The sequence below is a fragment of the Myotis davidii genome, unplaced genomic scaffold (assembly GCF_000327345.1).
Source record: "Myotis davidii unplaced genomic scaffold, ASM32734v1 scaffold384, whole genome shotgun sequence".
NCBI classification, from domain to species: domain Eukaryota; kingdom Metazoa; phylum Chordata; class Mammalia; order Chiroptera; family Vespertilionidae; genus Myotis; species Myotis davidii.
Window position 1 is genome coordinate 493925 of NW_006295385.1, and position 15455 is coordinate 509379.

The window sequence follows — 15455 nt, forward strand, 5'->3', positions numbered from 1 at the left end:
AGAGAGAGAGGGAGGGAGGGAGTAAGGGAAGAGGGGAGAGAGAGAGAAAGAAATGCTTATTACAGAAAACTTGGGAAGCATAGGAAAAGTGCAAAAGAAATTAATCTCCCATAAAATCAGATATTTAGCCACTGTTAGTATTCAGTCAATTACCTTGCAATGTTTTTGGTGCCTACAAATACATTTTTATTACAAACATCATACTCTCTATGTACACTTTATTTATTTAGTAATATATCATGAAAACATTATGCTAAAAATATTCTTCTACCAAGAAGAAGAAATAAAGGCAATTGGAAAGGAAGAAGTAAAACTTTCATTATTTGCAGATGACATGATACTGTACATAGAAAACCCTAAAGAATCCATCAAAAAACTACTAGTTCCATACATGCTGTTGCAAATGGTAAGAATGCCTTCTTTTTTTTTAATAAATGAATTCGGAAACGAAGCAGGGTACAAAATTAACACCCCAAAATCTATAGCATTTTTATATACCAACAGTGAACTCTCAGAAAGAGAAATTAAAAAGACAAACAAACACAGTCTCATTTACCATTGCAACAACAAAATAAAATTAAGATACTTAGGAATAAACTTAACCAGGAGGTAAAAGACCTGTACTCTGAAAACTACAGGATGTTGAAAAAAGAGATAGAGGAAGATATAAACAAGTGGAAGACTATACTGTGTACATGGATTGGTAGAATAACCTCATTATTCTACCAATGAGGTAGAATGTCCATACTACCCAAAGCAATCTACAGATTGACTGCAATCCCTATTAAAATACCAAGGGCATGTTTCACATATCTAGAACAAACACTACAGAAATTTACATGGAACCAAAAAGACCCCAAATAGCCGCAGCAATCTTGAGAAAGAAGAACAAAGTTGGAGGAATCATAATACCAGATATCATGTTATACTACAAAGCCACTATAATCAAAACATCCTGGTACTGGCACAAGAACAGTATATAGATCAATGAAACAGAGCAGAGAACCCAGAAATCGACCCAAGCCACTATGCTCAATTAATATTTGACAAAGGAGGCAAGAACATAAAATGGTGTCAAGACAGTCTCTTCAATAAAGGTGTTGGGGAAAATTGGACAGGAACATGCAAAACAATGAAACTAGACAACCAACTTACACCATACTCAAGAATAAACTCAAAATGGATAAAAGCCTTAAATGTATAACATGAAACCATAAAAGTCCTAGAAGAAATGATAGGCACCAAAATCTCAGACATCTCTTGTAGTAATATGTTTACCAATACATCTCCTAGGATAATGGAAACTAAGGAGAAAATAAACTAATGGGACCACATTAAATAAAAAGCTTCTGCACTGCAAATGAAACAATCAACAAAATAACAAGAGAGCCCACTGCATGGGAAAACATATTTGCCAATGACAAATCCGATAAGGGCTTAATCTCCAAAATGTATAAGGAACTCATACAACTTAATAAAAGGAAGACAAACAGTCCAATTTAAAAATGGGCAAAAGACCTAAATAGAAACTTCTCCAAAGTGGACATACAGAAAGCCAAGAGAAAATGCCCAGTCACTAATCATCCAAGAGATGCAAATCACCAGGACAATGAGATATCACCTCACACCTGTCAGGATGGGTATCATCAACAAATCAACAAACAAGTATCAGTGAAGTTGTGGAGAAAAGGGAACCCTAGTGAAAGAATGTATGGACCCCTATGTTCATAGGAGTGCAATTTACAATATCTAAGATTTGGAAACAGCCTAAGTGCCCATCAGCAGATGAGTGGATAAAAAAATTATGGTACATTTACACAATGGAATACTACACCACAATAAAAATAAATAAATAAATAAATAAATAACCCTAACCATTTGCAGCAGTATGAATGAACCTGGAGAATATTATGCTGATCAAAATAAGCCAGTCAGAGAAAGATAAGTATTATTTGATCTCACTCATATGTGGAATCTAATGAACCAAATAAACTGGTGATCTAATAGACCAGAGACATAGAAGCATGAACAGACTATTGAACCTCAGAGGAAGGCAGGGGAGAGTGGTGGGAAGAGATCAACTAATGAAATTGTATGCATTTAGGCATAACCCATGGACACAGACAATTGGGTGGTGAGGGCAGGGGAGGGGTGCGGTTGTGGGGAGACGGGAGCAGGCTGGAAGAGGTTAATGAGGGGAAAAGGAGGACCTATGTAATATTTTTTTTAATTTTTAAAACATAAGTTTAAAAAACCACACCTCATAAACACACACACATACATACATAAAAATATTCTATTAACTGCTTTTGGGGAACAACTTGATAGCCATCATCTAATTATGCTGTAATTTAATTAACCTGTTCTTTCTCATTTTAATTAACCTGTTCTTTCTCATCATTTGTATATTTATAACATTAGCTAATGACTTTAATATGGCTTCTGCTCTTATTGGTATGAAAATTCAATAATTGGCTGTAAATTAATTCCTTGGCATTAATATCTATATCAGGGGTGGGAACCTTTTTTCTGCCAAGGGCCATTTGTATATTTATAACATTATTTGAGGGCCATACAAAATTATCAACTTAAACATTAGCCTGCTATTAAGAGTTGCTTAGTTATTTGGCTACCTCAATAAAATTATAAATGACTCTTAAAAAAATTAGCCTGCTATATTTGGTCAAACATTTAGTTAACTCACCCCTTAATGCCTTGGGAGGGCCAGACCAAATGAATTCACAGGTCTTATATGGCCTGCGGGCCAGACATTCCCCTCCCCTGGATATGAAGAATAACTTCAGGATCATTTTCACTCAAATTATTACAGAATTTTAAGACCTTAACAGAAAAGATCTGATCATTCATCTAGACTGGACTCTGATGGACCAAATTTCTCCGGGGGCTTTTCTGACAGGTAAACCACCCTCTGCTCAAATACCTCCATAACTAGGCACGACTCAGCTCCTCCTTCTGTGTTCCTATATTGGGCATAAGAAGCTAGATTCTGAAAAATAGGTTTTGAAAACTTGCTTCCGAAACATCTAGTAGCCCAATTTGAGAATCTGGGAAGGAAGTTAGAGATGGGTTGGCAGGCAAGATAGGACGGAGTGCAGACTTAGCTAATAGAAGCCAAGTCATCTATAATAATAAAAGTGTAATATGCTAATTAGACTGGACGTCCTTCCAGATGAAGCCGGAGCTGCAAGGGAAGCCTGGGTCCCAAGTGCCTACCAGCGGCCAGAGGGAAGCCTGGGTCCCAGGTGCCAGAGGGACGCCGGTGCCAGCAGCTGGGGGAAGGAAGGCCTACTCTTGCACGAATTTCGTGCATCGGGCCTCTACTTATTATAGACAGGCCGAGAGAGTTCTCTGATTTATAAGATACAGTTATTCTAATTGATTTCTGCATACTTGTGGATAGGGATCTGCCCTTTTCCATTTATTTTTCACTTGACAAGTAAGATATGAAATGTTCCATGCCTTTCTAATTTAAATGTTACACATGTTGAGAACTGACCTTGCCAGCCACTTTAAGCTTGACCAAAAACATAACACATTGTTATTAGTCTTCATCATCTGGTTCGAGCCAACATGTTGTATGGAACTGTATAGGAATATAAACCTCCTTTATAGCATAACCTATTTCTGCCATAAAGTAGATGTGATGAGAAGGCAGCTACGTTTCCTTGGTAAGTTGCTCTCGTCAGCCTCATGAGGCTGATCAGGCCAAGGATGCTCATTGAGAGACTTCTTAGGAAGTGAGATCCATGCTCTTGAGGATCTTATGATTAAGCTGAGGGGAAAGACATGTGGATAAATAACACAAGGCAGTATGTGAAAATTTTACCTATGCTAAGCTCAGAGGGAGCTTAGGGGATAAACAGAACATTACCTCACAGCCCGCATTCGGGGCTGTGAATGATGTCCTTGAAGCCATATGCACCACATTCAGCCTGCAGGCTGGGTAAGCCATGTGTCTCACACACGTGCACTGCTATTTTCCAAATTGTAAATCCAGCAATGCTTTTAAATGAATTCTTGTTTTATGATATCTATTGTAGCCCCACCCACTTCTAGTTTGTTTCAACATCTGCCTACAAAAATGGGTGGCTACCAGGCTCAGTTCTTCTCAGGTGTCCCTGTACCTGAAGGTTGCTTGGGCCAAGAGAAGAGTTTTCTCATAAATGCTTAATGAAATTACTTGGAAAGCTTTCCCTCATAATGGAAATAAAAAGAATAATAGCTCACACTTTTCTTTCAGCCATTTTTTGGTTATCAGGGACTTCAAGATATTTCTGTATCATGTGGGACACATGAGCTAGTGGTTTTCATATTTAGTTTGTTTCAAAGTTCACTCAGCATGATCCTTTTTTAAAAATTGACTATTTAGTAGACAAGGTGGCTGTAAATTGTTAGAGAATTCAGAAATCAAAATCTTACTCTAGGGCTGTTATTAGGTAAGAAATTTTTCTTTTCCTTTGTTCTCTGGATGATTATTAATAGTAACCAGTTGGTCTTCTCTAATGTACTCTGACACAATTAGTACAATTTGTAGCATTTTACAAATTATATATCTTTCTCATGACTCATAGCCTTTGGGGTCTTTTAAGATCATCCTGGGTAGTAGCAACATATAGTCTAATGACTTCTATTATGGTGACAAAATCACGAGAGGATAGTCAAATATCTCTAAACATAAAACTCACCTTTATATTATGGCTTGTATTCATGATAAATAGGGTGCTAGTTGGATTGCTAGGTAATTCAAAATTGTTATTTTTTTCCAAAAGATTTTTGCCTGTGCTGTTTTAAAACAAGATGGAGAAGGAAAGCAGTAACTTGTAGAATTTAAAAAGGTATATAAACAAAAAGTTCTTTTGGAACTCATACTTGAGGAAATCCCATCAAAATAGTGAACACCTTTCATGAACCGCCCTGGGAAGCGGTCTTTTTCTGGAAGGAGGCCTTCTTTCCTTCCTGTCCCCCAACTGATGGCTGCGTGTCCCTGCTTTCTGCTGCCCTGTGGGTAGGCCTCTCACTTTCTTACTCTTCCTGCTTTGAGGCTTCTTCACAAAGCAGACGCCAAATGAGGAAAGTTTTATTTGCTGAAGCAACAGGCCAGACTTGCTTCCAGCTCCTGCTGAGCAGTGCACCCTGACACCACCTGTGCCAACAGGAGGGGAAGCTCAAGGCCACTGCACCCAGCAGCCCGAAGTGCCTACGTCCACAGTGAGATGATAATGAAACACTGATAGGGGTGTCGTAATCTCCATTCTGTATATCGGGGCTCTCCCATTCTTCACCCTCTTTCATAAATTCCCACCAACAGTTAAATCCACAGACAATTGTTTGTGGTGTTAAAATTGTTGAACATCTTTTCTTATAGCACTTCCTTGCTGCGTTTGTCCCATTTTAATTCTATATTCCTCCATCATCTATTAATCTCCATTTTATTTTAGTTTTGTTTTTTAGCCACTTTTTATTTTTCAATTATAGTGGACATATACTATTATATTAGTTTCAGATGCACACCCCAGTGATTAGACATTATATAACTTACTAAATGATCACAGTGATAAATCTCCTACCCATCTGACATCATACATAGTTGTTGCTTTTAATTAAATCTCTATTGTTTAAAGTATATCATATGTACATGTCCCCTTTTTCCCCCCATTGACCCCTTCTAGCCCAGCCCCGCTCTGCCCACCTGGCCTTCACCAGCCTGTTGTCTGTGTCCAGGGTTTATGCATACAAGTTCTTTGGTTCTTTGGTTGATCTCTTCCAACCCGCCCTCCTACCCCTGCCCTCCCTCTGAAATTCCATAGTCTGTTCTATGGACTGGATCTGTTTTCTTCATCAGTTTATTTTGTTCATTAGTTTCCACATATGAGTGAGATCATGTAATACCTGTCTTTTTCTGACTGGCTTATTTCACTTAGCATAATACTCTCCAAGTCCCTCCATGCTGTCTCAAAGGGTAAGAGATCCTTCTTTTTTATTGCTGCATAGTATTCCAATGTGTAAATGTACCACAGCTTTTTTATCCATCCGTATATGTCTCTGGGCCATCAATGTGTTTACTTTGGAGAAGTGTCTATTTAGGTTCTTTGCCCATTTTTAAATTGAATTGTTTATCTTTCTTTTATTAAGTTGTATGAGTTCCTTATATATTTTGGATATTAACCTTTATCGGATGTATCATTGCCAAATATGTTCTCCCATACAGTGAGCTTCCTTTTCATTTTATTGATGGTTTCCTTTGCTGTTCAGAAGCTTTTTATTTTCATGTAGTCCCTTTGTTTATTTTCTTTTTAATTTCCTTTGTCCTAGGAGATGTACCTGTAAACGTTGCTATAAGATATGTCTATTGTTAAATAAAAGTGGTGAAAGTGGACATCCCTGTCTTGTTTCTGTTCTTAGGGAAAATGGTTTTAGTTTTTGCCCATTGAGGATGATGTTGGCTGTAGCTTTGTCATACATGGTCTTTATTATGTTGTGGTATGATTCCTCTATTCCCACTTTGCTGAGAGTGTTTATAAAAAATGGAGTTAGATTTGTTTGAGTGCCTTTTCTGTGTCGTCTAATTGATAGGATCATGTGATTTTTGTCTTTCACTTTGTTTATGTGATGTATCACAGGTATTGATTTTCAAATATTGTGCCTGTCTTACAAACCTGGAATAAATCCAGCTTGGTCATGGTGTGTGATCTTTTTACTATATTGTGAAATCTGTTTTGCTAATATTTTGATAAGGATTTTATCAACTGTGTCCATCAGGGATATTGGCCTATAATTTTCTTTGTAGTGTCCTTATCTGGTTTTGGAATTAGGATAATGCTGGCTTCATAAAAAGAGCTTGGAAGTGTTCCTTCCTCTTGGGTTTTTTGGAATAGTTTGCGGGGGATAGGTGTTAGTTGTTCTTTGAAGGTTCAAGAAACCAACTCTGTGAAGCCATCTGGACCAGAGCTTTTGTTTGCTTGAAGTTTTTTTATTATTAATCCTTCTATGTTACCAGTTGTTATTGGCTTATTCAGGTTTTCTGATTCTTCCTGATTCAGTTTTGGAAGATTGTATTTTCTTAGGAATTTGTCCATTTCATCCACATTGTCCAGCTTGTTGGCATATAATTGTTCATAGTATTTTCTTAGAATCCTTTGTATTTCTGTGGTGTCAGTTGTTACTTCACCACTTTCACTTCTGATTTTATTTATTTTGGGTCCTCTCTCTTTGGTTTTTGATGAGTCTTGCTAAAGGTTCATCAATCTTGTTTACTTTTCAAAGAATCAGCTCTTAGTTTCATTGATTTTTTTGTATTGTTGTTTTAGCCTCTGTGTCATTTATTTCTGCTGTAATCTTTATTATTTTTTTCCTTCTACTTACTCTAGGCTTTTGTTATTCTTCTCTCTCTAATTCTTTAAGTTGTAGGATGAAATAGTTTATTATTAATTTTTCTTGTTTTTTGAGTAGGCCTGTAAAGCTATGAACTTCCCTCTCAAGACTGCTTTTCCTGTGTCCCTGAGATTTGGGGGTGTTGTGTGTTCATTTTCATTTGTTTCCAGGAAGTTTTTTTTTATTTATTTCCTGATCTCGGTAACCCATTCATTGTTTAATAACATGCTATTTAACTTCCTTGTGTTTGAATGTTTTTAAATATTTTTACTGTAGTTAGTTTCTAATTTCATTCCATTGTGATCTGAGAAGATGCTTGATATGATTTCAGTCTCTTGAACCTGTAGAGATTTGTTTTGTGTGCTAACATGTGGTCTGTCTTTGAGAATGACCTATGTGAACTTGAGAAGAATGTATATTCTGCCGCTTTGGTGTGAAATGTTCTATAAATGTCAATTAAATCCATCTGATCCAGTGTGTCATTTAGAATATCTGTTTCCTTATTAACTTTTTGTCTGAAAGATCTATCCAGCAAAGTCAGCAGGGTGTTAAAGTCCCCTGCTATGACTGTATTGCTGTGGATCTCTCCCTTAAAATCCTTTAGAATTTTTTAAAAAATATATTTTATTGACTTTTTTATAGAGAGGAAGGGAGAGAGATAGAGAGTTAGAAACATCAATGAGAGAGAAACATCTATCAGCTGCCTCTTGCACACCTCCCACTGGGGATGTGCCTGCAATTAAGGTACATGCCCTTGACCAGAATCAAACCTGGGAACTTTCAGTCCGCAGGCTGATGCCTAAATTGAGTGCATATATGTTTTACAGGGTTATAGTCTCTTGTTCGATCAATCCCTTTAGTATTATGTAGTGACCTTTATTGTCTCTTGTGATGGCCTTCATTTTGAAGTCTATTTTGTCAGATATGACTATTGCTACTCCAGCTTATCTTTTTGTTTCTATTTGCACGGAAAAAATTTTCCAACCCTTTCCTCTCATCCTGTTTTAGTCGTTTGTTCTGAAGTGGGTCTTTTGTAGACAGCATATAGTTGGGTCATGTTTTTGTATCCATTCAGTCATCCTATATCTTTTGATTGGAGCATTTAATCCATTTACTTGTAAGGTAATTATTGATATTTATTTATTACCATTTAAATTCTTTATGTTTGTCTCTCTATTTCTTCTTCTCATTGTAGCAGTTCTTTTAGCATTTCTTGCAATGCTGGTTTGGTCGTGATAAACTCCTTTAGTCTTTGGTGATAAACTAGTTTAGTCTTTCTTTTGTCTGGGAAGCTCTTTATTTCACCATCTATTTTAAATGATAGCCTTGCTGGATATAGTAATCTTGGTTTCAGATCCTTGCTTTCCATTACCTTGACCACTTCATGCCATTCCCTTCTGGCTTGTAAAGTTTCTGATGAGAAATCAGCTGACAGCCTTATGGGTACTCCTTTGTAGGTAACAAATTGTTTTTCTCTTGCTGCCTTTAAGATTCTCTCTTTTCTTTAATTTTTGGCATTTTAATATTTGATGTGTCTGAGCATGGGCCTGGATTCTTCTTTCTTGGTACTCTTTGTGCCTCCTGACCTTATGTGACTTTTTCCTTCACCAGGTTAGGGAACTTTTCTGCTATTATTTTTTCAAAGACATTCTCTCTCTCTTGCTCACTTTCTTTTCCTCAAGCATTCCTATGATGTGAATGTTATGTTTTATGCAGTCCCACAGCTCCCTTAAGCTGCCCTCCTGTTTTATAATTTTTTCTTTTTGGTTCTCTGATTGACTGATTTTTTATAACCTGTCTGCCTAATTCACTGATCTGATCCTCAGCTTCTCCTTATCTGCCTGTATTCCTTCAACTGCATTCCATATTAGCACTGTGTCATTCTTCATAGTTACTATATCTTTTCAAATGCTATTGAGCATCTTTGCCATTATTATTCCAAACTCTATGTCTGACAAATTTCTTATCTCCATTTCATTTAGCTCTTCTTCTGGATAATTCTCTTGTTATTTCATTTGGGGCTTTCTTTTCTTTCTTTTTTGTCACCCCATTTTGGCTGCCTCTTGGGTTTATGTCTGTGTGTTAGGTAGATCTGCTAATACTACCAATCTCTAGTGCTGGACAATGTTAGATGCTGTTTGTGACTGGCCCTGAGTACCCTGGTTAGAGCTATCAGCAGTCCACAGCTTGTAGCTCTCGTGCTGAGGCTGGGTATCTTTGGGAAGGACCAAGATGTGCACTGTGGTCTGCTTTTCCTAGACATGGCCCCAGAAGGAAATAAGGCAAACTCAAAGCCTCCAGAGACCCACTCTGCCTGCAATCTGATTGTATTCAGGCTTGATTGGCCTCAGATTATTGGTCACAGGGTGGGGCTACTTGTGCTGGACTTAAAGCTGCCCAAGAGAGGCTAAGCTGTAAACCAAGGCCAGATGCTACTAGAGTCATGTCTGGGGCCACTTAGCAAGAGGTATGGTGTACACAAAGGCCAGATGCTGCTTATTTGTGTGACTTTAGGGAAGTCTGAAGCATGAGGCAATAAAAGCCAGTTGTATGGAAGCGCCTCTGAAAACAGCTTTGATGGGCCCACAAGTTGCATGGGCCTCAGTCTGAGGGACTCACCATGGTGGGATGAATATTGTGAGCCAGATTGATGGAGACTCAGATATGGCACCTGCCTGTTAGCTCTTTGCTCTGGGGGGTAGTGGGGAGAAACTTAGCAAAGGAACAATGGCTTCTACCTGCACTTTTCTCTGGTAGAAAGCTGCACTGCCTCCACCCAGCTCTTGCCCTGTTGCCAGACAATCCAGTTTCTCCCCATATGTCCCTGGTTCTTTCAAGGTGCTGCCCTGGTGCTGGAGCTTTGAGGGAGTGAATTCGAGTAATCTGTGCACAGGCCCTTTGAGAAGGACTTCCTGGGACTCCAGCAGCCCTTTATCTCCCTCAGCCTTGATCCCCGCTGGTTTTTACAGCCAGAAGTTATGGGGCCTTCTCTTCCTGGCACTTGAACCCTGGGCTGGGAGGCCTGGTGTAGGCCTGGGACCCCTTGGTCCTCAGGGGGCCCTCCACAGCCAAGATATCCCTCCTAATTTTTATCTGCCACACAATGGGTGTAGCACCAGCTCATTCCATATCTCTGCCCCTCCTACCAGTCACAGTGTGGCTTCTTCTTTAAATCCCTTGTTGAAGGGCTTCCATTCAGCTAGATTTTAGGTGGTCCTGAATGATGGTTGTTCTGTGGTTTACTTGTAATTTTTGTTAATCTCCACTTTAAAGGCAATGCATTGGTTCATGTGATGGTGGTTGGTGGTAGTTGTGTATGTATATGTGTGTTGAGAACAAATGGGGAAGGGAGCTAATGAGTAATAAATGGAAGGCCAGGCAGCAGGAAGAAGTTACTATTTTCAAATATAAAATAGCATCCTAAAATTGTTTCCCTTTCTGTCCTAAACACAAAAAAACTACAAATGGGCAATTAGTGTTTTCTGAGCCTCCAGGAAGAATATTCATTCTTGCCCTGTACCCACCTCCTTTGTAGAAGATAGGAGTAAAGAGGTATAAGCTGAGAGCCCTCCAGTCTTTGGGAAAGGACCTAAAAGAACATTGTACTTTGGGGTCTACTAGTATACTGCTCCCCTGCCTTGGGTCTTCCTATGCTCAGGCTGCTACCCTTCTTCCCTCCAGCATCTGAGCAGTGATGGATGGCGCTTTTCACAGGACTGGGTCCTTCTCCTTGATAGACCAGTATAGAAAAAGTAATGGGCAGTGCTAGTCAATCTTAAATCTCTCTAGCTCAGCTGGCTTAGTTATATAGTTTCTTAACCTTCATGTGTCCATTTTATATATTTTCATTCTGGTGCACATCTCTCTATCATCATTTTTTGGTAAAAAATTATACTAGTAGGCCAAATTATTGCATCTTCTAAATTTTCCTTTTTGTTGTTTGTCTATATTTATCTCTTTGTTTACAGTATCAGAGCCTTAAAACCTCTGATCTTCACTGTGGTAAACTAGTACAAGTCTAATTACCTATCAGCAAACTTTGGATGGCTGGATGTTTTAGTTGTTGCCTTCAAATGTAGTAATGGGATTGCAGGTTTGATGAAATGCTTATGAGGGTGGCTTTAGGAAAATCAAGCTTTCTGTTTTCAGTATTGAATTCCAAATGACTGTGTATTAATCCATCTGTCTCCTGCTTTTTTATTTCAGTACCTACTAGAAATGAAAAGCTTAATTCTACCCCCAGAACATATCCTGAAGAGAGGGGACAGTGAAGCAATAGCATATGCGTTCTTTCACCTGGCACACTGGAAGAGGGTGGAAGGGGCTTTGAATCTTTTGCATTGTACGTGGGAAGGCAGTAAGTAATTTTCTTTTTTTGAAACATTTTTTAAGAGCATGAAAAGATGCTAAAACTGTGTTTACCCTGATTGTCCATGATGAATAATGATTTGCACATCAATAGCTGTTCCTCTTTGTGTATTCATCACTGTGAGATGGTTAATTACTCAGGCTCTCCGTTTCCTTGGTGGTGGTGGGTGTTACTATGGTGATGCCATCTCAGCAGCTCAAAAAGGCAAGTTTCTACAGCATATGCGATGAGTCTGGATGCTCCAGCATAGGAGGATCCTACCAGCTGAAAACCCTCTTTGGAAACTTGGACAACCCCATGCCATTGTGGGAATCTTTGGCCTGGTGTTAGGTCTTGTGCTGGACTCTTATTACCACTTCTCAGTGGACTTTCTGGATGGGTTAGCTAATGAGCCACAGTTCTCCTTTACTAGAGTCAGGTGGCCAAACACAAATGAGCAGCAGTTCTGCTTCAGAACAAGAGCAATGGCCATTGGACCCTGGTGTTCGGTGGCAGATTATGTTAGACTAGAGGCCCGGTGCACGGATTCGTGCACCAGTGGAGTCCCTTGGCCTGGCCTGCGGGGATCAGGCCGAAATCGGCTCTTCAACATCCCCCAAGGGATCCCGGATTGCAAGAGGGCCGAAGGACCCCACCAGTGCACGATCCGAGCTGGGGAGGGACTGCAGGCAGACTCCAGGGTGTGTCCGGCCCATCTCGCCCAGTCCTGATGGGCCGGATCCCAGCAGCAAGCTAACCTACCAGTTGTAGCATCTGCTCCCTGGTGGTCAGTGTGCATCATAGCAACTGGTTGAACAGTTGAACAAGTTGAACGGTTGGACACTTAGCATATTAGGCTTTCATTATATAGGATGGCTGTGATTAGCTCCCATCATTCTGTATAAGAAGAGGCTCTGATGTGGGTGAGATGTGCCCCTGCCCTGGAGAAGTTCTTGTCTAATTCGGTTTAGTAACCAGTAGCAGCTGCCCAGTGGTTCTTCAGAAGGGAGAAAGTCTTTGGGGTGGAGTGGTCATGTGTAACCTTATGGATCATGTGAGATTGAACCAAGCCTTGAAGAATTGGGCCAGCAAGGACACTGGGAGAATGTAAATTAAAGGGAAAAACCCAAGACTGTGGATTACTGGACATATGTGTTTTGACACTCTGTTATCACTAATTTAAGCAAAACAAGTTTGATATGTAGAATGAGGTTTTTTCCTCCTTTCCTGGGGAAACAAAACAAATATTAGAGTCTTCTGTTAATTTTTTCGTAGTTCCTCCCTACTCTTATCAGCTTTATTAAACTTTAATGTCTCTTTAATCCCTTTAACTCTGTTTGTCTTAGCTGCTTCCATTTTCATTTTTATAATCTGCTCTTCCCTCTTCCTGTCCTTCCCTAACCTAATAGGAATCTAAATTAGAGCAGGAAGAGGGCAGCAGTGGGAGGAGCCAAATGGGATGGAGTAAAAGTGAGTTTATAGAAATGGATGGGACTCAAGTTGATTGAAAGTTTTTTGTTTAGTTGTTTTGAAACTATTTCTTTAGAGAATTAATAGTTGGTCTACCTAGATAATTTACCATTTATAAGATGAGGGATGTTGATTTGATTGATGCTTCTACCCCACCCACTCTGTAAGTGCATTAACATATTCCAGGTGTTCTGGTGCTGGTATTTGGATGTGTTAGGACAGCACACTCTACTCAGGCATGTGTGGGCACATGTACAGTCCCCCTTGGCTTCGGTTATTGTTGCATTTAAAATGTTCTACCCAAATAAGACAAAAGGAATTTCTATTTACACACATACACACACACACACACACACACACACACACACCAAAAAAACAAACAGAAAAATCCCAACAAGATTGAACATGAGAAGCCTCAACCTAGTTGTGGATAAATTAAATGCACAGATTGACTTACCAAACAAGAACATATTCCTACATCGGCATTTTGGAAACATAGTAATAAAAGCTTATCAATTGGATCCAATTGAAAAAAAGTTGTCAGTTCTATAGAAAAGATCGAAAAGGGTGCACAGGGGCAAGAAGTGAGAGAGATGCTGTTAGGAATGGCATAACTAAAAGAAATTCTATGAGAACTAACTGGAAATTCTGTTTGGAAATTAGTTACCCATATTATCATTTAACAATGGACAGATGCTTTGAATCAACAGGAAGGACAATGAGATTTCAAGAAATGTGATGTGACACAGTGAGTTCCAAAAGCAAACAAGGGAATGTAATTATTAGCATAAAAAAAGATGAATTTTTATATGTAAAACAGTATGGCAAGGGAACGAGAGACCTATAGGAAAGGGAAATTCTGCGCTTGGTTCTTACCGACCAATAGGAATCACTCCAGGGAAGTTACACTGCATTTCAGTTTTCCAAAAGAGACCTGTGAGAGTGCTACTGGCTACCAAGTGCCTGTGGAGCACCAAGATCTTGAAGAGTGTTTGTAGAACTGGGTAATTCTACAGAGGGTTTGCAATTCCATCATGTCATGCATTCTTTCTGGTAAAGTTCTAGTCAGGCAGGGCAGAGTTGTCCATCTTGGTTGCTCAAGAGAGAAACAACCCTAGCCAGTTTGGCTCAGTGGATAGCATTGGCCTATGGAATGAAGGGTCCCAGGTTCAATTCCAGTCAAGGGCATGTACCTCGGTTGCAGGCTCAATCCCCAGCCCTGCTTGGGGTGCATGCAGGAGGCAACCAATTGCTGTGTCTCTCTCATGTCAAACGTTTCTCTGTCTCTCCTCTTCTTTCCACTCTTTATAAAAAAAAATCAGTGGAAAATATTCCTTGGTGAGGATTAACAAAAACAAAAAAACAAGAGAGAGGAACAGAGCCCTAACCGGTTTGGCTCAGTGGATAGAGTGTTGGCTTGCGGACTCAAGGGTCCCAGGTTCAATTCTGGCCACGGGAATGTACCTTGGTTGCAGGCACATACCCAGTAGGGGGTGTGCAGGAGGCAGCTGATCGATGTTTCTTCTCATCCATGTTTCTAACTCTCTATCCCTCTCCCTTCCTCTCTGTAAAAAATCAGTAAATTTTTTTTTTAAAAAAGAGAGGAACAGAAAAATTGAGTAGAATGACTTGTTGAATGTCATGCAGCCATTGTTGGTGGAGCCACAATATAAACCTAAGTTCATTTTACCTTCACTCCTCTTTTCTATAATATCAACTAGTTATGCCTTTCCTACATAGAAAAAGGATAAGAGGACCAGTTATCTTTGAAACATTTGCATAAGCCCTCAACTTCTACATAACTACTTACAGGCTGTATACTTACTCCCTTCCTAGTGTTTATAAGGTTAATCATCCTATCTAATAAAAGACAAAAAGGGTAATTGACCGTACCTTCGCTATGCTTCCCATTGGCTAATCAGGGTGATATGCAAATTAACCGCAAACCAAGATGGCGGCCAGCAGCCACGCAGCTGAAGCGAGCAGGAGGCTTGCTTGCTCCAGTGATGGAGGAAGCCAAGGTTCCCTGCCTGTCGCAGCCTGGCTCTAAGCTCCGAAAGCAACAAAGTTTAAATTATAGAAGCTAAACAAACCACAGATACCTGCTTTCAGCAGGCCGTGGCCTCAGAGCTGGAGTGAGCAGGAATAGCTCTCAGCTCCAGTGATAGCAACAAATTTTCAATTATAGAAGGTAAATAAATCCCAGAATAAAAGAAAAAAAGGAGAGACTGGGAGCTTAAGTTGC

General features: G+C 39.5%; 1 protein-coding gene across 14 annotated transcripts in view; it reads left to right on the plus strand.

Moving 5' to 3' along the window:
• Positions 1 to 15455, plus strand: part of ST7 (suppression of tumorigenicity 7) — a 240475-nt gene that overhangs the window by 204834 nt on the left and 20186 nt on the right. For 12 of the 14 annotated variants that reach the window (XM_006770007.2, XM_015567992.1, XM_006770008.2 and 9 more), the window contains one exon: positions 11599 to 11749. The exons of 1 other annotated variant lie outside the window; for it this stretch is intronic. In XM_006770007.2, the coding sequence (XP_006770070.1) occupies positions 11599 to 11749 (151 nt within the window). Of the gene's footprint in view, positions 1 to 11598; positions 11750 to 15455 lie in introns of those variants that run through there. One more of the 14 variants, XM_015567999.1, reaches the window with a different exon arrangement.